The following is a 26,895-nucleotide window of genomic DNA, read 5'->3' on the forward strand; positions in this document are numbered from 1 at the left end:
GGGCTAAAGACAGTACCTTGAGGCAAACCACAGAAAGAGGCAACAAACAGAAAAAAATGGAGTCTTGTTGACTCCAATCTTGGGCTTGTTGAACCTTTAAAACATGTCTTTGATGGGGCAAATAAATGTTTCTCAAGATTTTGATTGACCTATGCCCTGCAAGGCTGCCACCTTTTGGGCTTGAGTAAATAATGTGTTATCCCTGTGCTTAGAGCTCAAGGGCAAAGAAAAAATTAAAGCTGAAAACTCATTAATAAAACACTTCATTGAGTTAATTCAGACTGGATGAGCCCATTCACCTTAACGTTCAGCAGGATCTACATAATCCTTGAGCTGGAGACACACCGCACACAGGAGAACCACAAGCTATCATCTGCAGCCATGTTAACAACAGTCACAAAGACAATAAAGGGATGTCATTACCTTCAGCTCCACCACTCTATTCAGCGTACAGTGATGGCTTTCCACTCTATCTCCAGGTGCCTCACCAGTCCCTGTGCAAATAAAGCCTGAAACAACAAACACAATAAGCTGTCAGTGTTGGAGTTAATCAGAATTTAATGAGCTAACTGTCATCTCTAGCTAAGAGGATTTGGGATTATTGAGAGAGCACTGTAACAAAGCAAAAGTAAATTATGAGGCAAGTAAAATGACAGCTGGGGGTTTAATAAAGTGAGGGCAGAGGGTGTAATACATCTTTGTCACTTAATGTTTTACAATTAATTCAATAACATAACTGCAGAGACATGTTTCAGTGGGCTTTACATAGAGAAGTGTGGCAGCGGTATCATCTGTTAAAGCCTCAGGAATTAAATAAAGGAAAAGTGTTAGGGTAATTGAGCTGGATCTTATCGTCTGTTAAGTCACTTGTGTGCCCATAATCAGGAGCAGAAATGAAAATTTGCTGTTCTAAGATTTTTTTTCTACGCCAGTAACTCTCGGATTATCTTTTTATTGCCTGGAATCTGATCAAACCTAAGAAACAAATCCAAACACTTTTCATCTATGCTACTAGAGGGGAACCCTCTGGGCCTTCAAGGTATTCGGTGAAGGCCTAATAAAAAATATTGAAAGAATTTTTGTACTCCTAAGTAATTATTCTATTTCCTCATTTTGTTTTATTTTGTTTTTATTAATTTATTTTACTCAATGAAATCATGCAGAGCCACAGCTGGCTACGAGGCGCTCGCCGCTTAGTGTATCAGTCCGCGCGCTGTGTGCCAGATATAAACAAACGCAGGTAGTCTGCCAGGACAAAGGGACACGATGAGAACTAGAGCCTTATTTAGCGGTGTTTCTGTGTGAAAGTAAGTAGAAAATTCTCTAAATAAAGCGTGAATGCAGACCGATATCAGATTTTTTCGGTGGGAGTCCGTTTATTTGTGTTCTTGGTCAAGTAAAATATGGCCCCGTCTGAGTGCAGAGGAAACCGGCAGAGGAGCAGGGAGGGGGTGTTTGGTGTGTGCGCTCTGGGCTTCTGCTGCACAAAAACACTGCTGTAGGGGTAATTTCTGCCCTAAACCTTGTGATAGGACCCAACTTGTTCCATCCCGGAGTATCACTTTAATGGATAAGCGCCGAACTGTAGCTGTGAGTGAGTGAAGAGAAAAGAGAAGATCTAGTTGGTAGAACGTGAAGAGAAATGGCGGAAAGTAATGGAGAGGACTGTGTGGTTACTGGATTACTTGAAATTCCATTTTGTTTTTTTGTTTTTTTCAATTTTATATCTAATTTTTTTAATTGTTTGAAGTTGTATTAGGTGTTGCAGTGTTCAGTGTTCAGTGTTCAATTTGTAATCCCACAAAACTATTAATATACTAAACTTCCATGTCACATTATTCTGGCTATTGTTTTTATTTCTTTGTTTGATTGTTTATTGCCACGTGTGGTCCCATGGTCCTACTGAAGGCCCAGTGGCTGGGGCCACGGTTCGCCACTGTATGCCACCCATGTATTTTTTGAAAGAAGCTGGATATAATAGGGTTGTTTTAATAGCTTTAAAGGTTCTTGGTTGTAGAAACCGTCACCATCTGGGGAAAATTAGCTGATCTCTTTGTGGTTGACTTAAAAACAAGTGTACTTTGGTGGAGATGCTCCCTGCACAGTTATGCTAAGTTAAGCTAGCCCGAATGTGTTTGCAATAACTGGAAATACAGCTCTAAAACAAATATTCCTCATATTTGTCATTGACCTTACTTTGGACCCAGAAGCAGGAATCTGACATTTACAATTATCAAACTGAAAGCAGCAAGATTAAAATGTCATCCTTCACTCTGTCTCATCAGATGCAGGTGTTTTCTTGAGGCTGGGGCTGAACTTTAACTCCATTCAAATCAGAAATTACACACGTCTCATAATGTTATTCTATTTTTTCACATGGAAACCAGCAAAGACTGGATAGTGGTTGTTTCTTACTTTGTATCTTTGATCTGCAGTTTACAGTCTGTGCAAATCATTTCAGATTTCACTGATGTGATCCAGCTTCACCCACGCCTCATGGAAGATGGTAAACAAAGTATACATCTTCAATGACAAGTGCTCTAAACAACCACGCCATCTCACTCGTCTGTTCTCTGTCCTAATGGATCCATGCCTCTTCTCTTCTCTTCTCTTCTCTTCTCTTCTCTTCTCTTCTCTTCTCTTCTCTTCTCTTCTCTTCTCTTCTCTTCTCTTCTCTTCTCTTCTCTTCTCTTCTCTTCTCTTCTCTTCTCTTCATCTGTCCTCTCCTCTATGACCACTCTCTTCTCCTTGAACCCAAATAACGATTTATTTCCTCTCATTTCCTTGTCTCTTTGTTGTGGTCAATATACTGCATTATAAGAGGAGTCATCCTTTGGTCGACCCTCAGCTTCACTTGCTTCACAGCAAGAAGGTCACTAGTTAGCATGAGGTGGGCCTTTCTGTGTGGCATTTGCATATTCTCCTCATGTTTGTGTGGGTTCTCCCCAGGTATTCCAGCTTCCTCTCACATTTCAAAAACATGTTCATTTTTCAGAATACACATTTTTGTTTGAATAAATTGAAATTTAGTCACTGTAGATCATTCCCAGAAAGGATAAAAGAACACAAAACTCAACAAACAATATTACAATTATTTATTTATAGAGCACTGAACTTCAGTGTCAGGTCTTGCACTATGGGCTCTTGTGTCTGTGGGTTTTGAAATGAGATATCAGAGCATCCCATTTAGAATGTAAAAAGGAATTTGGCCTTCACAAAATGAAGCAGTCGTCCCTTCAGAGGGCCTTTATCATCTAAAAAACATCCCACATCACAGTGTCCAGCTCATTCAGCTACAGCCACTGTAGAGGGAACTTTTGCCTGTGCATTTCCAATCTTCACCTAGTGCCAAAAGTCAAGAGTTTAATGTGGGAGTAATTCTCTGTGCAGAAACATAAAAAACAAACTTGAATGATTTTGTAGTGCAGCTTGTTTCCTGTTGACTAGAAAGACTGTATCTTTATTCTAGTTCATGGATAGGAGCCAAAAGGCAAAATAATTAACTTTCACTTTTATTATGTGATTAAAAAAGGACAAAGTGTACCCAGGGGTATTTGTAGAGCAGTGAACCAGGTGAAACTGGAGTCTTGTGGGTTTCTCCTGATGAATTAACATAGTATGATTAGATATCTGGGGTTTTGAGCTGACACAAAAACTGGGCTACAGATAAAAATTTGTATGAGACAGAAATGTACCACAACAAGATGCAAAAGAATCTACATCAAGATCAAATGTCTGATAAAAGACTTAGAACTGGCTTTAAAGACTTTCAAAAAGGTTACAAGTGGACAAAAAGGATCCCAACAGTGTCAATTAAAGAGACTTAACAGTGTGTCATGAGGCCAGTCCATACCCCGCAGTGAAATGAGGGTACACAGCCTCTTTCATTTTAACACCAAGCTGAATGGGAGGCCTGTGTTGAAGCTACATGAGCCTGCTACCACAGTTAAATCAGTTATTTTATCACTAAACCTGCGAAAAGTAGTTTTTGTTCCTCACCTGACTTCAGTTGCCATACTTGGTCTCCACCTTCAAAACCAGGAACTGTCAAACAGAGCAAGAACCTTGCCATTGGCTTCAAGAAGAGGTGTGCAAAGGGAAGGCGCCATGTGTGAATGAACGGGGGGATTCAAAAAGGACACAAGGAATGTTCTTTCGAGTTTAATTTAAAGGCTTTCTGAAAGTGTATCTAGATAATGATTCTGTAACCTCAAAGTGTGTTTTTAATGCCTTTGCAGACCAAATTTGCCAGAAAGTTCACAAACATGTTCACTTCTTAAGGCTTCATGTGCACACAAACCCCCTGCTGGTCAAAGATATATGTGAAAGGCAATGTTAGTTTGTGTGTAATGTGGAGACTGTCTGACTACTGTGTAGCCATAGCATGACTGCCAAGTGAAAAAAAAGAAAGGATTTTAATAAATGCATTTCATGTGCTGTTTATGCATTTATTCATATAACAAGAAACCTGAAAACAAAAAGGAATCTATTATTACTTTTCAGTGTTGATCAATTCATAATTTTAGTTTGAATAATTCAGAATAAAAAATGGTTTTTAAACTGTTGCAGTGTTTGAACAGGAAAGGGGTATTAAATGTGTTTCTAAACATGGAGGAAACAGAGGATGTACAATTTAAGGATTTTAGTTAACTCTGTTTAGAAACTAAATATTTTCTACTGTGCTGGGGTTTAGTTTATTCCTTCTTGTAGAAATAACTTCTCCTGCTTTGAAGGAAACTTTTTTGCAGGGTACAGATAAAACTTTCTCTGTCACACAAGCTGCATCAAAATAAGCAGAAGGGTAACAACACTCACTATGAAGCGTCGGCACAGTACAACCCATCACTAGCAGGAAGGCCTCAGGGATTGATGGAAAGCAGAAGATGAAACAATTATTGGGAGTGTGTTGGAATCAGAGCATACTGAGTGGCAAGGGGCCACCTCAGCTAAGACAACCTTATAAGTGCTTCAAATGAAAAGGCTGCAAAAGGACACACAACTCAGCCATGTCTTCAAAAAGATGCAAGAGGGCTAAAAACTAGAGGTCGACCGATATGGGTTTTTTGGGGGCCGATGCTGATGCCGATGCTTTCCAAATTTGGGCAGCCGATGCCGACATGCATAGCCGATTTTTCCAATTTGATATTCAGGCCGATTGTTAAATAAATATATATTTATCACATTTTTGTGAAACGTAGCAATTTCTGAGCAACTAAAAGAAATCTATTACAACAAGTCGTGTCCAGTCCTCTGAACTTTTATTCAGCTTTAAAAACAATGAAATATTTTGTCTGAGTAAACACACAATGTAACAAGCAGTAGTAAACATTCACACTCTTCTTAAAATGTCAAAAAAGAAATTTAAACTTATTAATATAATTTGAACAAAAGTATATAATGTATCCAAGTGGTTCCACAAGTTTGAGGTGCTCATCTTTTCTGTGCCTGATCAAAAATTGCGTCATTTTATACAACGGATCAAAATCAACTTTTTAAAAGAAAATACAGCCGATGGCCGATAGAGACAAATGTCCAAATATCGACCGATATATCGGCCGGCCGATAAATCGGTCTACCTCTACTAAAAACCCCTTCAAATAGATGCAAAACAACAAGGACACCTATTACAAGTACACAAAAACTGAAACGAAATGAAAACAACACAAGTGATGCAGCCTTGTGTTTTCTTTTTGTCACTTCCTGTAAAAACATTTGCCTTGTAGTCCAATGTTTTATAATACAATCCTGCTTTCCTTACAGATACACTAAAATGAAGACTGCCACCAACATCTACATCTTCAACCTGGCTCTGGCCGACACCTTAGTCACCAGCACGCTACCATTCCAGAGTGTCAACTACCTGATGGGCACCTGGCCGTTCGGAGACATACTGTGTAAGATGGCAATGTCCATCGACTACTACAACATGTTCACCTCCATCTTCACGCTCACCACCATGAGCATAGACCGATACATCGCTGTGTGCCACCCGGTCAAAGCTCTGGACTTTAGGACGCCACGCAACGCCAAGATCGTCAACGTCTGCAACTGGATTCTGTCCTCCGCCATCGGGCTGCCCGTTATGTTCATGGCCTCCACTGCTGCCACTTGTAAGCGCTGACACTGTTACACTGTTGTTTCAAAACTGCTGCTTTCACTTCACATTAGACACGCTCTGATACTCATGACTAGTCTGCAGTGCCCAGGGGGGTCAGCTCTGGAGGTGCTCAGAGTGGATAAGTGGACGAAAATGGATGATCTGATACCTTTAATGCTTGCAGCATATACCTAGATCTACGTGAGGGCTGATAGAGAGTAGGGGGATAAAAAAGCAGAAAGCATTGATAAAGAGCGCCAAAAGCATCAGACTGTTTTGTACCTGAAAACTGCTCATGCTTTGAGAGACGATGAATTATTAAATCTAATCAGAGCTTGGGTGCTGTATCATTCAACTCTTATTATGCATGGAGGGAGTGTGTTAGATATTCACACAAAGAACTCTGAACATAAAATATGTAAGGATTTATTAAACATATCAGATAATCTTCTATGGCGGCTTCTGTAAATATTGGCTCCTTTTCAAATACACTGAAACATTTGGATGCAGGAAATGAGTACGTCTTCTTTTCCCCCCAGAGAGAAAATAAGGAATGAACTTGATGCCAAAAGACACATTCAGTTCATTCTCTAGATTTCAGCTGAAAATGCGCTTCTGTTCTCCAGCAGACTCTATTAAAAAGAGACATCTCAGGTTTTTCTGTACAACTGCACAAAAAGCTGATTTAATGCTCCATGGCTGCTCGGTCACTAAAGCCAATATGTGCATCAAAAGAGCTTTCAACTCAGGTTTCTCTGTCAGGGCGTCTTTGTGTAATTGCAGAAGTAATGGAGGGAAAAAAGGCACCAGAAATAGCTGAGGTGCAATGTGCTGAGTTTGGTATGAAAAGCTCCATAAAAGCTTAATGAAGTGTAAAGTTTACCTTTATTAGTGAGACTGCCTGATATAAACATGCACTGGTGTAGATTTAGCTTGAGTTGTTTGATAATCAAACAGTGAACAAGCTGTTAATTTCATTTGAAACACTCTTCACACATGTACGGTTGCCTTTTAGTCTCCCAATGCAACACCTTCAGATCGAACCGTCCCAAAGAGAGTGAGCAAAAGTCAGCCAAGACCAACTAAAGACACTTATCTTCACAGCTGAAGTGTTTTGTCCATTAAGAGAAAACAAGAGCAGAGGGGTGAGACTTTAACAGTTGTTAAAATCCAAGTAAGGTGTCAGCCACGTTTGGTATTTACTTTCATGAAAAAAAAAAAAAGACAATAATAAAAAAAATATTAGTGCTGAAGCAATTTGTGAAGACATTAAACAAGATAAGATTGTACTTACTGTTATTAATTTCAAATCGAGAAGCAATAGATTTTTAACAAAAAGGCTCATGCGGCTATTTAAATAAGAAAAAAAAGGTGCATGTGGTTTTAAATCCGATTATCAGAATTTTGAATATCTTTCAGATATTTTTTGTTTCATGGACAGTTACTGAACTGTTTTGGTTTTTCTCATTATAAACTGCTCTGATACTTCCTTTACTGCCACACACACAACTGATTTTAGTGTTTACTGTTATAACCTGAGTATGATAAATAACTAAGTTACCACATTCGTTTGAGTTTGGATTTTCCTATTTTCCTGGGATGCTATTGAACATCTCTTGTGCTTACCCCTGATCATAGCACGCTATCTCGTTGCTATCTCGTTCATTCATTAACTGTAACTCTTTCAGTCCATATAAAGTGTTTGAAACCTGGACATAATGTTGTCGACTGTTACCACGTTTACAGTCAAGAAGGAGAGGACAGAAAAGTGTTCGCAATAAGTACAAAACAAAAGGCTAAATTTAACAAATAAGATTAAAAAAATAAAAGTTGTATAAAACACTGTAGAAACAATGTTAATAATAAACAAGATAAATACCTAAAATATAAAGATTAATATGAATTTGGGGTGTATGTACAGTGAGGCAGACGTTACAGTTGGTTTAAGCTTCTTGACCCTCTTGATATTTCCTCAAACTTTCCTGCCTGCTTTCTTCGCTTGGTGGCTGCCTCTTCATAAGCTCTGAAGTTACCACTCCAAACTAGTTTAAGGTCCAAAACACTGATTCAACTCAAGCAGTAATACCACGTCCCAAACACTGAGGTAGTGCAAACAGATCAGACAGAAACACGCACGTCTGTGAACAAAAGAGAGGAGAAAAAAAGAATAGAAATAGAATGGTTAAATAGATTGGGGGAAAGTCACTCGGAGCTGCTGCAACCTGCCGTCGAATTCTCAGTGCTGGGTACAAATGACTTATATTGAACAAGTAAGGGATGATTCATGAGGATATAGATCCTCCAGATCCACACTGGCTCGGTTTGACATGACATAAGTGAATATACATAACTGTCGTCAGGGGTTTGTCAAGGGCTTTCCACCAATCAGAATGAGGCATCTTTAAGTGAGAAGATCAGTAAAAAAAAAGCCAGGTGATGATGCAAAATTAAATGGTCTCTGAAATAAAAATCTGTAATTTTCTGATATCTAATGAAGAATCCAATTCATTTATCTTTTTCAAGACTTAATGATATAATGTTTTTTATCAAACACAAAAAGAAAAACAACCCAACATTTAATAACTTAGCCCAATATAAAACTGTTTAAATGCTCAGTTATTTGTAGTTACATTGCAAACATTTTCTACTTCCAGCCTCTCTTGTTTGTGTCATTAATTGATTTCCTTCTGTTAGGTCACAAAATATGAGCAAAGTATATCTCTTTGTTAGATACACATGTGAGTACCAGATTGACCTTGCCTGACGCCAAAGTGTTGTAGAGCAGATAAAAATAACTCTCTGTGACAGCCTCGCTGATCATGAATGTAACGATGTCTTTCCTCACCATGCACAGCCTCCAACATTATTGACTGCAAGCTGATTTTCCCCCACCCCTCCTGGTACTGGGACACGCTGCTGAAGATCTGTGTGTTCATCTTTGCCTTCATCATGCCCGTCCTCATCATCACCGTTTGCTACGGCCTCATGATCCTGCGGCTCAAGAGTGTGCGCATGCTTTCGGGCTCCCAGGTCCTGGAAAATCTTTCTTAAATTATTTGCTAAATGAATGCAATCATTTTATGTGTCCTTAAAAGTTGGAAATGAAATTTTAGAATAAAAGCACGACTGACCATTAAGTGGGTTTTAAAATCTGATTGACTAACATGAGGCTCTGACTTAATGACTAATTAAAATCATTGATTCTTTTAGGATAATCAAGCAAACTAGAAAGCCTCCAGAGCTTTCACCCAATAAGGGAAATCACCATAAGCTTGAGGCTAGGTTTTAATTAATTTTAGAAGACGGTGAAATGGCTCAAACAAAATGATTTCACAGTCAGTTTTTGAGAAAATGTAGTGAGTGCAAACCTAAATGTACAAATGAGGATTCATCGAAAGGAAATACAGAGCAGGAAATGAAATGAATGTGATTCTGCTCACACCTCTCCATCCACCACTGCACCTTTCCAACCTCTTTTATCCTCCCAGCTCACCTCTTTCATCACCCAACCAGCCACCCTTCCTCTCCTACTTCTCCCTCTTTTCTCTTTGCGTCCCCTTTACATCCAAAAAATACTAAACTACCTCTTTACTACCCTCTATCACTCACAGGAGAAGGACAGAAACCTGCGTCGGATCACCCGCATGGTCCTGGTGGTTGTTGCCGTCTTTATTGTCTGCTGGACGCCAATCCACATCTTTGTGATCATCACAGCTCTGATCAATATCCCCAGCTCCACGCTGCAGACCATCACCTGGCACTTCTGCATCGCACTAGGCTACACAAACAGGTACAGAGGAGGCAGAGTTAGTGGTTAAAAGTCTTTCTTGGAAATGTTTTTTTGTATTTTTTGTGGGCACAATTTGTTAAAGTTGGTAAATGATAAAACACACATTTGGTCGCTCTAACTAAGATGTGAGCATTTTTAACTGTTCACAGTGTAGGAATGTGGCTCACAGGGAGATGCTGAGTTACCTTTGGTGTTGTTTTGCTCTCCTTGCAGTAGTCTTAACCCTGTCCTTTATGGATACCTGGACGAGAACTTCAAGCGTTGCTTCCGTGAGTTCTGCACACCTAGTCCCTCAGTGTTAGAGATGCAGAACTCATCCCGGACCGGGGTCACGAGCCGCAAGCTGCCCCAGCGTGAACACAACAGTGCCAACACAGGGGAGAGGTCCAATCAACAGGTAGACTTTATCCCTGTATGAATATCACATTTCAAACACTGGAAAGAACTCATCTTGTTTTTTATTTACCTAAAGTAAACCTTCTCTAATCTCTCTTGGCAGGTAAGCTTAAACATGTATGACACGATACAGCCATGGCAACATCCTCTCTCTGTTCTTCACTCGTCTCTGTAGGTATGACTAGCCTTGGAGGGGTCGTCGATGGACACTCGTGTTGCCAACGACGATCTCAACTCCGAGATCACGCAGGTCACCACAGGGCTCTGACAAATCGACAACAAACCAAACACACACACACACCACCCAGGAGCAGACTGATACACAGCAGCACAGAGTAGTGAGGATATGTGTGGGGAGTTGGTCTGGCAGCCAGTCTTAGTGCACGGCAGTGCAAGGCTCTTACTTAAACAAATTTGGAAATGTGTCAAGCTGAGCTAAACAGACGTCTATAATAAATAATATAATTTCATGACCTCATGACTGAGGAAGTTGTTGCACTCCACTGTGGAATAAAACTCCCAAATGTTATGACCTTACCAAACATAAACAAAGGCAGGTGTAAAAACAGATTTAAAAAGAGACTTACATAATTCACATTTTTCCTCTGCTCTGTACAAAGCTGGCTCATTGATCGAATCTGTCTGTCCTCGTATTTGTCATTGCTAATTATCAAGTTTGAAAAGTAGATTTACTTTTCTTACATTTTCAGTTTTCACATTATCTTCTCATCTGCCACTTTTATTGCTATGTTCTGGACTTGTTTGCACCTCTTCAAGGACACTCAAAGATGAAGGACTCAAACTGCGGTCACATTGCTCTTTCTGTCTTCATTTCCTCCTTTTTCACTTGTTTTTGAATCACTAAAAAAGACTTTCTCATTGGGCAGACGTACAGTCAAGCACTGTTTGTTCTTTCTGCTGTATATGACACGTTTCTGAATGTACAAGAAGAAAAAAAATCAGCTGGATTATTGGGCTGAACTGTGGATCCCATAAACCAGCAGAGATGATGCATGAGTGTGTTTGCACAGCCCACTGCTATCGAGGCTTATAGTGTGAACATATGGTGAAGCGTGTGTATGATTAACCATCACGTATTACAGCCATTACACCAGGAGTTTAAACAAAGTCGTTTCTCTGAGGATTTCAACAAGTGAGCCAAGCAGGATTGTACATCTGCTGTAATCTTTAGACATGCTTGTGCTTACGTGTTGTGCTGTGTACTATACTTGCCAGTTGCCTTTACAGTAGCTCTACTTGATATTCTGTGTACTGTCAGTATTTTTTAAGGATGTGTAAAGATGATTATGATTGTTTTAATTACTCATGTAAAATATTTGTAAGTATTGTGATGCTCTTTTATAAACAAAACATTTGCCAGGTAAGAGTTTTGGGTGATAGGAGGGGATCATTGTGTTTTTGAAATGCAACTTTTGGCCACATTAAACCCACATAAAAAAATCTTAGATTGTGAGTTAAAAAATAGTTTACTTTAAAGACTGTAGAATAGGTTTCACGGTTATGCAGGGACGTATCCAGGATTTGTTTGGACTGGGTGGCACAGCCCAGGCTTTGACTTAAAACTTGCACAAACCACTGTTGCTCTACAGAAAACCTGTCATACTGTAATACATTCAGACAACTTTTCTTTTGCTTTGAAAGTAAGTAAAAAAAAAACACAGAAGAAGTAGAAGAAAAAGAAAAAAAAATGGGAGCAAATGATCCCAGACCGAAAACTCACTTTAGCTGGGCATCAAGTGTCTTAAATGTACAACATCAATGTTTTATCATAGAAATCACATCATGAGCAAAACAAAGCATTATGGCGCAGAGAGTCAGCAGAAAAACAGTTAGGGCTTATTTTTTTAGTGTCTGAAGCTTGGTGAACTGCTCAGATCACACTCTTAGTAAAAACCAGTTATATAAAACGTGTGATGTAATGTGCAGCCCCATCAAACTTCCTTTTAAACATCTGATGTTTGAGAGACTCAATCATGGCCTACGTGTAATGGCACTTGTTGTAATGAGCATCATTTATACTGTACAGACAACTCTGTGACATAACAGATATAATTTTATGTTAATCAGTGCGTTGTCAGTGGAATACAGTGAAATTCTAAATCTCAATAAATGCCTTTTTCTTGCATCTGAATAAAGAATGTCTTCTATTATTGTCTGGCTTTTTTCCCCTACTTCAAGCACAGCTCACATGTAAGGCTTAAAACACAAAAGCTTTTCATCTCTGTACACTCCAAGATGAAGAATACAGATAGAAGACAATGAAAATGAAATATGGGGAGAGAAGGACTATCATTTCAGCACATGCATCTGTGTAGACATGACTTCAATCCAGCAGTTGTCAGGGAAGCAGAATATCTCTCCATCAATCTTTAGTGTCTCAATGGCTGTGATTCACAACTTCATGATTGATGTGATGTAAAACATATTAATGTGACATAGGGATAGCAGTATTTCAAATAAATTACTGCATCAACCCATAGTGTGTTTTTCTGTGGATTCAAATGGTAAAGCAAATCTTCACATGTTCATTTAAAAATCCTTCTGTCATAATTTGGCCATAAAAAAAGCCCTTTCAGAGCATACATAAAACTAGGATTTGAATCTACCACAGCTTAATGTGTAAATATTTGATCAAATTATGCATGCTTGTGTACTCTGTAAAATTTCTTGATCATTTCCTGGAAAATCCAGGTGAGTATAAGCACCAGGGAGCGATGAAGCATACACCTTGACATCATGTTGTGATTTTTCAACTCTGTGCATGCCAGGGTGTAAAGAAGAATGAGAAAGTCCTACTTTACCTCATATTAATAGAATGTTGTTAAAGGACATATGGAAGATTCACATACTTTAATGTCCAGACTCTACTTTGGGTTAAGCTCTAAAATGGTAAGAGCACTCCTCTTCTTGCTGTGATTACAAAGAATCTCTGGAAAAAAAGAAGCCATTAAAAACCTACTGACACCTTTGAAGGCTTTTGACAAGGACATGCAGTTGAATGGAGATACTTCTTTTCCTGCATCTTCCAGTGCTGTCACGTAATAAATATTTTGTTTTTTCTTTTCAGAACCTCATGATTACAGTGCTGGTTTCCCTGCAATGACAAGTCAATTTCAATATTTTTGGTAAAAAAGATCAAATTCTTTTTTTTTGTTCCACCTTTGAAGATTAAAAGCTGTGTTTTCCAACAAATCCATCCGTCTCATTATTGTGAGATTAAAAAGCTTCCTTTTCTAAGATGAAAAGAACCAATTTCCCATGGTCTTGTTTGCTGGTCACTGGTATATATATCATCATGTTTTTCACAGAACACCTTGAACAAATCTCAAACATTATCATCTTGTGTTTCCTGTAAAATGCAAATGAACCTCACAAGTCGTGAACTGCATTAACCTCAACAATCTGTGATAACGCAGAATGTTAAACATGTTCAAGGGTGCATTTACATGCAAGTGTGCAGAGCACAAGGAGCTTTCCCTGGTGACTGTGTAAGAAAAAAAAAAACAAAAAAAAAACATCAGCAGCAGGCTCCATATTGAGTGGGCGTGTTCTCAAGTCCTCCCTGTCATGTACGGAGCTGTCCAAGAGCCAGGCATTACCTTATAGGAGTTGGCAGCATGATTTTCCCTGTCACAGCAATTAACAGCAGATGGTGAAAACATGACCTCCTTCAGCAGAGACAGAGCTCTCACTCTGCTGTGATGTTGTCAATCTGCCCTCATCTGTGTGGTAAATTAATCAACCAAACCAAAGTTAAATGACCTTTGTCTTGTGAAGCAAAGTAAAATGAATACAACAGAACACATTGTTTTTACCACTAATGTCTTAATTGAAAAGAATGTTTTTGTGTTTTTCGTTGCGTGTGACTTTTTGTGTGTGTGTGTGTGTGTGTGTGTTTGTGTGTGTGTGTGTGTGTGTGTGTGTGTGTGTGTGTGTGTGTGTGTGTGTGTGTGTGTGTGTGTGTGGCTTTTAGCTCAGCTCCACTGTGGTGCAGGATTTTCTTTTGTTGTCCTACAATGCCAACACACCGAACAGTCATTGTTTTATGCCCTGAGCGGATACAATTTTCCCAGCACCCCAGTTTATTGGACAGATATTCACCATAGCCTGTTATTAAGACTTCTTTCTCATTAACTTACGATCTTGTTCTCATAAGATCACAATTTATTTCTCCTTACTTTCTACTTACTTTCTTATAAAGATATGACTTTATACTCATAAAATCATGTCTCTGGTCCTGACATCTACATTTTTCATATACACAATTTGGCCTCAATCCTCTGTTGTGATATCAGTAGCATGGTATTAAAGATGTGATTCATGTATATCTAAGGAGCTCATGCTAGTCTTCTTTATGCTGTACATTGCTTTTCTGCTTCAAAGGCTCATGGGAAAAAAACAAAAGGTCACAGTCTCTGGTGGTTTTACTCAGCTCATAACCAAAGCCTTCAGTAAACGGGCTCTTGACCGAATCTTGCATATAACATAAGGAGAAAATAAGCGCTTCTTTCCAAAGGAAACACAAAGACTTCTTTTAAAAAACCTCAGCAGAATGGGCAGGAAATGGAATGAGACTGTATATTCAGAGCCGTGCCAAATCCAATTTGAGTCCTCCATGCCTTGATACCAAAGCCACTCAGTGCTGTCATAGAGCAGCAGTTTCTTCAGGCAATTTCACACCTGGACAAAAAGGAATAACTAGCTCTCAACCTCTGACCAAGAAAGCCTTGAGATTTTCTCTTGCGTGGTTCACAGCACATTGGAGAGCGAGATGAGGATGCCTGTGAGAGGATCTGGGGTGTCCTGGGGACGACAGAGACTGGAGGGCTCTTCAAGAGACATGATGGAAACAAGCCAGAAAAATGTCTCCAGTTAGCTGAGCTACTGTATCAGCAAGTAAATTAGCGGGACAGACCCCTGAGTCCTGTAAAGCTGCCACAAACAAACCGATGAAGCGACAGATGACCAACAAGCCGTCTCACTTCTGTCCATCGACCATCTAGCCATTGCTAAAACAACCCTGCAGGGTGCTGTTTGATTTTACTACTTCTCTCTATCCACCTCTGACGCCTGCTGCTCAGTAATGTGCTCCATCTTAGGCACTTGGTTTAAATCACAGAAATAATGCTGACTCCAATTTTTACAAGGCTATCACTCTCTGGCTTTGGGGGTGAGGTGGGGGGGATCCATCCAGCCAGGCAGTATGGCCATCCATCCACCTGATTTCATTACCCTCTTCTCCTGCTAGTGCTGTGCATTGCAGTTCCTCGGTGGGCTCACTAAAAGATGGTCCATCAAAGTTTGATTATCACACCCCTGTGGCTATTATTTTACCCCAGAAGCAGCTCCCCGAGGGAAGATTAAGACGCAACTACCAGGAGAGCAAAACACGGAGTAAAAGGATCTCTAGTCTCATAAATGAATATAAAGAAACATTAATGCATCTGTACACACAGGGATCAGTGAGTGACCCCTTAAGGCTTTATAATAAGTGATGTTCTTCCCTGCAACAGCTTGACCTTGCTGGGGAGTCCTGATTCAATTATGAGTAATGAAACCTTTAAAGGAGCACGTCACACAAACTACTCTTCAGTAAAAGCCATCCTCTAACAAGGTCCCCATGTTGCGTTTCAATGTTCTCTATAAATGTATACACACTCTCCATATTGAAAAACAGCCTGGATCAATCCAGCAGTAAATATATGAGGCTTTTAGAATAGAATAGAATAGAATAGAAAATATTTTATTTATCCCAGAGGGGAAATTCAGGAGTCACCGCAGCATTTAAGAAAACAAAAGTAGGAAAGAGTATAGAAAGTGCAAAAAGGTCCTTAAGAAATTAGATGACCACCACTTGTCCACCACTCTCCAGCCCAGCCAGTCTCCACCTCCACAGGGTCCAGAACTGAGCCTCCCCAGCAGTGACCAACAATGAACCATACAAAGTGATGATCCACTCCAAATACAAAGATTACGAAAAAGAGACGAAACAAATTACAAGAAACGGACAAAGACGAGGGACCTGCTGCAACAGGCAGCTACCTGGGCAGCGCCTCTTTAGTGCTAGCTTTGAGTGAACACTTGAGGAACTGCAGTTTTTTGCACCTCCACTCTGGCTTAACATTCGAAGAGACGTATTGTGCTTTTCCTAAATTCAGACATGGATTTAAAACCGTGGCGGCTGCTGGTCAGTCAAGAAGAGAAAGCTCTTTTTTTTCCCGGCCTACAACATAAAACTGTGTATTCATTTAAACATAAATTCTACCCTCTGTTCCTTTTCAAGAAGATGATCTGTGACCCTGTCGTACCAACCAGGAGTTTTTTCCAGGGATTTTACCAGTGTTCTCTCAAAGCTTCTCGTTTTTAAGAAAGGTAAACTCACTAGGGATCGATAAAGCCTCCAGATCAGTCCAGAACGAGTAAATGTAGAACTAAGAAGATGCTCCAGTGGAGGGTTATACTTCAAGATCACTGACTGGCTCATTTCACTGTCAATCAAAAAAGGATTCGGCCTCAGACAGATCATCCAATCATCATGCAGAAACCCAGCGACCAGGCCAGCCCACTGCCTCACAGACCCCCAGAGACGCTGAGCATCCGATGGGCAGGACAAAGCCCAGGGTTTATCCAATTACTGCCCCGTGTCCACAGCAGAACAACCCACTCTATGCTTCCACACTGAAGTCAGAAGACACTCAGCATCCGACTGTGTTAGAGCGCTGAGACGCTGCGGGGATGAATGAGAAGGAGGTGGAGCCAGTTACCTGTGATAGGTAGCTGATTCTGTACAAAAGATGAAGGAATTCCAGCGCATATTTTGTCAATGAAATGTACACACAGCAGAACATATCGCTACATTTTTGGGGGGAAATTTTAGGGGAAACTGAGCTTCCCTTGCAGTCTTAGAGCAATCGCCACTGATTTAAAATAACAATGCAATATGTCCACACCAAATGTGTGCCAAACTGCTACATATTCAAAAAGTAATTATAGCATGAGAGTTTCATGAAATATTCACACACTTACTGCTAATTCATGATACGCTGGAGGAATGGGCCTCAAACACCAAGGCCAATCAGCAGGAAGGGAATTTGTGGGGAGGGATTTTGAATCGAAAATCAATGCCACCCTTCACCTTGAGCTTTTTGACCAGATTGGTAACATGTTCATTATGTAGAAGCTTATTATTTTTCTTAACACATAAATATTTAGATCCCCCCCTTGTCCCATGGGTTTACCAGCAGAAATAAAGCTATTGAAATTATTCCTCCTGTTTTATCTATAAGGACTGAAAGCCATCTTTAAGCCCTTGCACTGCTTTTGCCTTGGAGGTGTCATACATGCAGATGATGTTGTCATCAATCATTAAAGTGTATAGAAAATAGAACCTCACTCAGGGGCTCACTCAGAGATTTCAAGAAAATCAGATACATAGCCATCAACAAATGGAAACTTACTGATGCAGTAAAAGGCACAAAAAGTTGAGTTGTTTCACAAGAGGGGTATGAACACTGACAGTGAGTTAGATACCGCAAAGGATGTTCAGCACTACAAGAAGTAGACTGAAATTAACAACCAATTTCGTTGTTCAGAACAACTGTACAACTACTTTAAGAGTCATGCATAATTACGCACATTTATAGATATGACTGATGTGATGGACATGAGAAAGTGTAGCTGTTTGCCTGGCTTCAAGGCTTTGACCTCATTTTCATTTTATATTAGCCTGAAGTAAGTCAGAGTTGGAATTTCCAATAGGGCTTTAAAATACATCTTCAGACACACAATTATCCAAACTAAGATGCATGCCCTACATGTTCAGGATGAAATAAGCAAAGAGATTAGAGGCACAGTTTCACTGAAGTTTTTGAAGTTTTTGTTTTGTTCCCTGGTTATACTTGAGGCTTTACATTACATTAACTCAGCTGTTTGTTGCTGGTGGATAACTTTTTCAATTTCATATTCTTCAAGCTGTAAATCTATAAGGCCAGATCTGTTGAACAAAATGTGTCATTCAGGCTAGGAATAGTCATTAAAAACTCATTTAACACAGAAAGTGAATCAGTGGAAATCTATGACTCACCCAGTCAGGCGAGCAAAGGTCATGTTTTTGTCTTTCATTGTTTCTTTCTCGTCTTTGTTTGGCTCATCTTCATCCCCTGCCTGTGTCTCATTACTCCTCGATTGTCTGTGTTCCCCGTGTGTCTCCCCTCTTGTTCCCACTTTGTGGTGTGTTTACTTGGACCATTACTTGCATTTTTGTCTGCTGCCTTTTAGATTGATTCCTCTTTTTTATTTTAACAGTTTGCTTGTTTCATCACGTGTTCATGTATATTTCATGCAATATTTAGCACCATCCCTCTGTTCCCACTGAATGTTAAAATCCATTCAATTTTCAGCTCTGCTGGATGGCATTGATTAAAAAGATGGATGAAAGGAACTCATCCATTTGAAAGAGACACACACCATCTCCACTTCTCCATCAAGTTATCTGTTCATTTTCTCACAGAATACTTTTCTATAACAGCTCCTTCCCAGGAAACTGTTGGTCTGTGGAAATGTTTATGATCAGCATTCTCCTCACTGTGTTTTGTGTTTTTTTTTTTTTTTTAAGTATCTCCTCATTGTCATGTTATATAAATCTAGTGTTTGTTATGTAACTGAAGAGTGATGGAAAGTGGAAATGGAAAGACCACATGCTGGATCAGAAAATCCTTCAGATAACAGGGAAAGGTTCTGTGCTCTACCAGCAGGCACAGGGAAAGGATTCAAGGACAGAGACAGGCAGAATTTTCACAGAAGAGTCTTAAATCCAAAAGCAGACTTGGTACACAGAAGGCAAAGGTACTTAGTCAGGCAAAGGGGGAAAAAAGGAAACTGAGAGGTCAGAAAAGGGTCAAAACTATGAAGGTGAGTGACAATCTGGCAGGGAAGTGAGGAAACAAGAGAGCCTAAGGAGGAGAGGGGAGTGAGCTCACAGACACAGGTGCAACACATTACACAAGGGTGAACAAAATAAAAAAGAAATTTCAGAAATAATAATTCAACTTGGCAGATACTGAGAAGCACGTCCGTACCTTGTTTCTTACTGTTTGATTTCTCATCTTTTAAAATACAACACTGGCTGAAGCCATATGTTTAACAGTATTGTAATTCTCATCCTGAAGCAGTGCTGATACAGCTTTTTCCACAGTCTGCTGAATTCATAGTACATTCAGCTCCTCCTGTTCTAAGAATCTCAAGACACAGTCCAGTTTTACACTCCACACTGTAGAGCTGCACTGCACAAGCATAGAGCCATGGAAACTAATTAAAACTCACAACACCCTCCAGGCTCTCTCTCTCATTTTGTTTGATGAAATAAGGACAATATCTGGTCTGCCTCACAGTGAAAATGTCAGGCAGCTTTGACCTCAATCCCTGTGGTTTGTGCAAGGATGTCCTTGCAGAAATGTAATCTCAATCCCTATAGATCTCTGCGGTGCAACATGATGAATGGATCTTCTCTAATTACTATTATCCTTCATGCTCGGATATTCTCATCAGGTGTTTTTCTTAAGAGCAGTCAGCTGTGGAGACAATCAATGAAAAGTAATCCACAGAGGACGTTGCAGCAGAAGCCGTGTTTTCTGATTTGTTCTACATCAAGGTGAACCTCTGAAAAGTGATCATCAGTTAGTGGATGCGTTTCTTCTAACTCCCGAAAATGACTCAAAGAGAAACTTTTACTCTTCCGAGAAAATTAGCTACCGACACTTGTGTGAATGAATGCTAGAGATGCCTGTCAGTAGACCTTTTATATTGCCATGATGCACGATCCTCCCTGTCTTCATGGATGTGTGCTTTAATATTGATCCTGCCGCAGAATGTTATTAATGTCCTAGCGTGTGATTTCACATTGCATTAGCATGAAAGGTAAGCACACAGCAGGAGCTTCACATGGACACACAATCTGGCATGTACACACATGTAGCTGTTCCACCCGGCCTGCTGTGCCAGCTCAAGGTAATCCTGACTGACTCCTAACACCTCTGTTCCTTCCTCTAAAGCTGGCACAGCCGCGGCAGAATGTGATCCCAACATCACACCGTGGAGACATTCAGATATGAGAGGAAACATGACAGGGGTATAAATATCATGTCTGAGACTGGTACAATGTAATTAATTAACAAACAAAATACTTATACTGGTATTTAAAAAAAAAAAAAAAAAGACAGATTAAGCACCTCGAAAAAAAAAAACATAACTTTTCAATGCAAATGCTCCACTATAGGAGTAAGAAGGGTAAAAAACAGCAGAAAGAAAGAGAGAAAGAAAGAATTCACTTTCCATGATTGGGGTAATTTTTTGACGACTGTATCTCCAGAGGGAGCTAACATTGGGCTGAGGACCGTACAAGAAGCTGTTATTCCCGTCATTGGATTCTGCTCATCCTTTGTATCTCTCTGCTGATTCTCATGGGAACCAACAAGAAAAGGAGCATTTTCACCTCAGCCAAACCATATTAAAAAAGTTTGAAATTGAAATGGAAAAGATCCTGTGCAAAAGTCAGGTAATTACCCAAAGTGCAAAGTGTTCTCATCAAGGGACCAGAGCTGGGAATGAGCCTCTGGCTCTGAAGAATATATTCTCCACAGGGGACACCGTTATGCAACATTTCATAAGGTTTGTCCTGAGATAACCTCATAGAACAATACATTTCCTGTTATCATCAAAAGAAATGCCTCTTCTCCCCCTAGAATCAAAGAATAAAATAACTTAGGAGGGGAACTTTTTAGGTTACTGGATAATATATAGAATTCCAGTGGAAGGGGAAACATCTTATTTGTTTGTCATATCTATCAGTAAAATATAAATATTAGTTCTGCTCCAAATTATTTATCATTCCCCCAAGACAGTTAAAAATATACAAGATCAAAAAGTCACATTGGAGAAAAAGGCTCCTGAATGATAACAGGTAAGAAATGTTGTTTTTGTTGTCAGTCTCAGTACCAGGGTGTCTTTGGGGTGCAGTGTGGACCTGTATGTCCCTTTCTTTGCTCCGAACTAAATAACCTCATAAACAATTTAGCATATCCCCACGAAAGATTGCACAGATTCAAATACTAGATTAATATCTCTCCACCTCTGGCAAGCCATTTACTCTTTAAGGGTCACAAGATTGATATTTGTATGCGATGAAGTGTTGCATCAACTGTTCAGTGGATTCATGGGGCTTGGAGCTGACTTATTTCAGTATTTTGATCTAGGAAGCTAAACAGAGTTGGACCTGATAAATTCTTGTTTGGGATACCATTCGGAAATTCCAGACGTTTTTTTCTTTTTGTATTCCTGATGCATTTTTAGATTTAAAACACATTTTATAACCAACATTTAGAGGTCCCGGCAAAAATGAGTCAAAACCTATGAAAAAAGTTTGAATAAAACTGTATCTAACCTTTCACCGGGAGTTTAGAAACTTTACCAAGTGGGCTCAGGTGTGCTGACTTAGCATGTTGCAGGTCATGAGATACACGAATATGCTAATGCGTTTTCTAAAATGAAGAGTTCCAGCCTTTGTTTCTGTCCGTGTTTTTTTTACAGCTGGACACACCGGAAGTCGCTCCTCTCAACGTACTGTGGACGGATAGAAATACTACATCGATCGGCTTCGTGGTAAAACACTCAACACCGCGTTAAGTGAGTATAAGTTTTACAGATATGTGTTGAATATTTAACTGAAAGACTAGTTTAAGTTACACAAAGAATAATGATTTGACTTACACTCGCGTGCTCGTTTCACGTTAGCTTACGTCGAATTGGAACTAGCATTAGCATGCTAAACTGTTGTTTGGAGAGTCGCTAAGTTTTGGTAAGCTAGTTAGATTCTTTTGAGATGGTCTTTTGAGAAAGTCACCCTTCAGAATAAAGACAATAAATCTATTTAACATAGGATTAATACTTTGTGTTTTCAGTTTCAAATTAACTTTAAATACCCATCAATGATGAGTGATAAAACAGTGCATCCGGAAAGTATTCACAGTGCTTCACTTTCCACACATTTTCTTTTTAATCTTACAGCATCATTCCAAAATGGAATAAATCATTATTTTCCTCAAATTCTACTCACAACACTGCAGAATGATAACGTTAAAAAATTTTTCCTTTTTATTTTCAATCGAATAAGAAAAAAAACTCACATACGTAGTCTTTGCAAAACGTTTTAGCCCTTGGAGCGTGCCCGGTGAGTTTTCTCAAAAACCGGCATCTGAGCTCTAAATTGAGCTCAGGTGCGTCCTGTTTCCGGTGATCATCCTTGAGATGTTCCTACAGCTTATTTAGTCCACCTGTGATAAATTCATTGATTGGATATTATATCCACAGGCACACACCGGTGTATAAACTGTGGATTGTTTCCGGAAATTCGACTTAAATGGTTGTTGTTCATATGTACACTGTATTAGATAATGATATAGGCCAGAGACAAATGTGGTGGGACGGTTTCAACATGTTGTTATCATAGTCTCTGCAGTGCTCTGCACGGATTTTCATTTGCTGGAGCACTTTATCCTCTAAAGCCATGGACAGATATATACTATATGTCATCAAGGATCATAAGAGTAAAAACAAAAACTTTACTTTGGAACCAGGAAATATATTATTATTTGATCTTTTTGCAGACATGTGATGTGGTTAAAAGTGGTTCATCATTACAACCAGGGATTTAGAAGACAATGACATGATTCATGTTGTGTTATGAATACCTGTACAAGCTTTTGATTTATCACTGGAACATCCATCTCACTCCACTTGACTATTTTGGTTATAGTAGTTCCTGAGCAAAAACATCACAATTGTGTCATCATAACCTCATCACTTAATTTGTCATTGCTTAGGAATGTTTTAATAATGCATCCACTATTTCCCTCTGCATGAGTCCTGTATTCATTTTTTATTTTTGTTTTCAGCCATTCTCAACCCCTCTGACTACAATGACGGACAGATACAACATCCACAGTCAGCTGGAACATCTCCAGTCCAAATACATTGGTACAGGACATGCTGACACCAGCAAGTGGGAGTGGCTGGTCAACCAGCACAGAGACTCATACTGCTCCTACATGGGACATTTTGACCTGCTTAACTACTTCTCTGTGGCTGAGAATGAAAGCAAAGCCCGTGTCCGCTTTAACTTGATGGAGAAGATGCTTCAGCCATGTGGGCCACCAGCTGACAAACCTGATGATGCTTAGATTAAGCAGGAAGGAGATGTGTGATTAAGTGTTTTTTTAACGTAACCCTTTTCTAACAATACAATTATGGGAAATGCTCCTCGGATATGTTTTTTTTTGTCCTCTGATGCTTCAGCTTTGTGTGAGTCTGACCACACTAAAAGATTTTCCTCTGAAACAACTTAAGATACTCGAACTCTCATCTTCAGTTTTGTTATTGTTCTTTTTGTGTGATGTGTCAGGACCAGAAGTTGAATTCAAGAGGATTACAAAAATGATTTACCAAGAGGGATGCTTCCTTAGTCCAGTTTTGTACTTACTGTTAAAACTTTACTCATGACTAAAATTTCTGTTGTGATTATTAAATCACTTTTCTAAATTGTCATTCTCTTGTTGTTATTCTGTAACTGCTTGAACTTGCTTAATAGTTAGTTGGTCATTGACCTGGTTAGTAAGAAGGTAAACTTATAATTGTTCATCACTGACGGCAAAGTAAAGAGGATAGCTGACAAAAAGGTATAGAGTTAGGTCAGCATGGCCAATCTCCACTGACCCACAAATATTGGAGCATGCTCTGGTCATGTGTCAGTGCTTGTTCTACTTCCCTTTTTATCAGCTGCAAGTGGGCCTTGATGCAGTCTTTAAAACCTCAGATTGTTTGCTTTGCGTTTGTTTGCATTTTTGCAGGTTTCCCTGTTGATGTATTTAGAGTTCATTATGAATTTGGTGACACAGGGGTATAATTGTTGCAGCTCATAACTAAATGTTCTATTAATATTCAATTTTTTTTTTTGTTTTGTTTTGAAAATATTTTATTTTTAATTTGATATTTTCTTCTGATATCTAACTAAATACAGCGTGCAGATATGGCTCTACCATTAAATCTATATTACCATGAATTGTTTTATGTTATAACACTGTAATAAGACATATAGTGATGCACCAGAGGATGTTTTCCCATCTGATTAATTGTGCTTCTTGTTACCAGGCAGAAGTCTTGTGAGGGCCCAGCATGTAATGACCTGAAGTTAAATTTTAAAATGAAACACAAAATTAAATATCTGGTGATAATGTGACAAAAGTGCTGAGCCCAAAACAGAATGACATTTTGCCCACACTAATGGTTATGTATCAGCATTATTTAAGTTTGTGGGATTTTAGGGTTTAAGGTCTGGGGTACAGATTGATATTTGGCCTGTGCGTACACAACAGCCTTTATACTCTTGGGTATCTATTCTATACGTTTCTGTAACACCAATTGCAGAGTAAAGACCAAAATGTCCACTTATTCAATATTTTTCGTATGGAGAACTGTGCATTTACCAGATTCTTCATACCAGGTATGGATAAACTCTGAACAGCCACTGCAGCTTATCATTTACATAATGTTTGTTACTTGACGTGACTTGATTTTATCAAGGTTATCAGTATAATAGGCAGTATACAAAACACAAGGTAGATATCTGTACTTGTAGTAGTCATGGAGAACATGATAAGCCTCTTGGCTGTATGTCTATAAATGTTAGCCCTGTAACAGACTGTCCAGAGTGTCTTTACCCAGGGACACCTGGGATAAGCCTTCTTTAGCCCTGCAAAACAAAAAGAGGAAGAAATAATGGCTGGATGATCCTTTAAAGTTCTTCCATTGTGCTGAATGAAAAAACTTCAACAGTGACCTTGAAACTTCTTTGGAGCTTCACAGCAGCACAGCTTTCTGTTTATAGAGGCCAATATGATTTATAACGCCTGGGATTAAGATCTTCCACTGATATTTTCATTGCGCACTAAAAACGTTGAGTTCACAAAGTCTGTTTGGAAAATGAAAACTGCAGGTTTTACATGATCTACTTCTATTTCAGGCATGAGCTCATCTGTTGTGTGTATATGCTCTATGGTAACATATTCACTGTTGTGAATTTCATGTTTGGCCTTGCAGAATCATCATGTTGTCCACCTACGCAGTCTCTCACTTATGCACCACATTCAGGCACACACACACTCACACACATGCAGAGTTGTACCCTATCATCCACCCACACATTTGAGTGCACAAAGATCAGCTTTGCATGGCAGCTTAACATGCAGCCTGACACGCTACATTACATCGTTCCTGAAAGTTGGGTATATTTGTTAGATAACATAGTGTTTTTAGATGTACTGTCCATGCAGTAGATGACAGTCTGAGTTCAGTCAGGGAGAAACCCGTCAGAAACTACTCTTGTTTAATGCTGAAAAGAAGTGACGATTGCTGATGTGGGGTTTTTCATTAACATAATTGAAAAATTAGATCTCAGGGTGCAAATTCACTTCTCAAGCAGTGGCATCTGTTTAAACACAGCTCAGGGTTTGAATATCATGCTGAATGTGAATCTTTGCCTTTGATCCTAATCTGCTGAGCAGAAAACGGATTTTGTGATGTAATGGCCTTAGGGTGGTGATGAGAAATGATTATTGAAATCTGACGCTGATACAAATCTTTTATTTGGACTTAAGGGGGCAGAAGCAGTCAAAGCATAGCTAAAAAAAAGGGAAAAAAAACAGCAGGAGTTATTGTTTTCCTTGCTGACTTTGTGTGATTTATCAAAACATAATGTCAGCAAGACTCCAGTGCACAAATACAATCACTTGGTGAGAAAGGATGCTATGTATGAGTCATTGTTGGATTGAGAGACAAGTCAGCGGGTGCCATGGAAGTTCTTAAGCCGCACATCACGTCTGCTCAAGTGTGTGTGTTGGAGGGTGTCTTCGTGGGGTAAGTCCTCGCCATCTGTCCTCACCATGAGAGTCGTGGAGACAGCAATGCCAAGTCAAGCGCGGAAGCAACGTGATGTCTGTGCTGTGCTCTCAGTCAGTCACACACACACACACACACACACACAAACACACACACACACACACACACACACACACACACACACACACACACACACACACACACGCGCGCAAACAACTCTCACATAAACTGCCTGACTTGTTCTCTCTGCTCCTCGGTTTCGAGCTACATCAGTCGGGGTAACTGTGGTTAGTTATTAGTGCTGGGGCTTGTGGATGGGTGTGCTTTCATGGTAAGCAATTACACCTACACTGCAGGTAATGCACTTTGAGAGACACTGTTGATGCTCTTCTTTTTCCATATACGGGGAGAAAACAACATGCAAATGGAAAAGACCACAAACTTTTAAATTTTATTTCATAAAACAGGTTTGGTGGGAATGGAAAACATGGTCGGTTTATGATTCAAGTTCCCTCAATTAAAAGTATGATCACACTAAAGTCAAATAACACAGTTTAAGATCATAAATACTCAATGTGATGTTTTATGGCGATTCTCTGTGTATGTTATAATCTTACACTAACCTCACATTTGCTGTAAGTGTGCC

At 39.4% G+C, this 26,895-nt stretch overlaps 2 protein-coding genes across 4 annotated transcripts in view; both read left to right on the forward strand.

Moving 5' to 3' along the window:
- Positions 1–12,393, forward strand: part of oprm1 (opioid receptor, mu 1) — a 49,783-nt gene extending 37,390 nt beyond the window's left edge. Inside the window, exons 2-6 of one of the 2 annotated variants that reach the window (XM_074676208.1) lie at positions 5,761–6,110; positions 8,952–9,127; positions 9,709–9,887; positions 10,101–10,284; positions 10,387–12,393. In XM_074676208.1, the coding sequence (XP_074532309.1) occupies positions 5,761–6,110; positions 8,952–9,127; positions 9,709–9,887; positions 10,101–10,284; positions 10,387–10,458 (961 nt within the window). In that variant the 3' untranslated portion in view covers positions 10,459–12,393. The remainder of the gene's footprint in view (positions 1–5,760; positions 6,111–8,951; positions 9,128–9,708; positions 9,888–10,100; positions 10,285–10,386) is intronic. The other variant, XM_074676209.1, reaches the window with a different exon arrangement.
- A 9,428-nt stretch (positions 12,394–21,821) lies between these two features.
- On the forward strand, positions 21,822–23,898 carry sf3b5 (splicing factor 3b, subunit 5). 2 transcript variants are annotated; one of them, XM_074676114.1, is made up of 2 exons: positions 21,822–21,983; positions 23,252–23,898. In XM_074676114.1, the coding sequence occupies exon 2, from the start codon at positions 23,276–23,278 to the stop codon at positions 23,534–23,536; it is 261 nt and encodes an 86-aa protein (XP_074532215.1). In that variant the 5' UTR covers positions 21,822–21,983; positions 23,252–23,275; the 3' UTR covers positions 23,537–23,898. The 2 variants fall into 2 exon arrangements, with proteins under 2 accessions (XP_074532215.1, XP_074532214.1); XM_074676113.1 differs by lacking the exon at positions 21,822–21,983 and adding an exon at positions 22,627–22,719.
- The last annotated feature ends 2,997 nt before the right edge of the window (positions 23,899–26,895 follow it).

Source organism: Halichoeres trimaculatus, unplaced genomic scaffold, assembly GCF_033239565.1.
Source record: "Halichoeres trimaculatus isolate MK-OKI-2021-1 unplaced genomic scaffold, fHalTri1.1 fHalTri1_scaffold_8, whole genome shotgun sequence".
Classification (NCBI taxonomy): domain Eukaryota; kingdom Metazoa; phylum Chordata; class Actinopteri; order Labriformes; family Labridae; genus Halichoeres; species Halichoeres trimaculatus.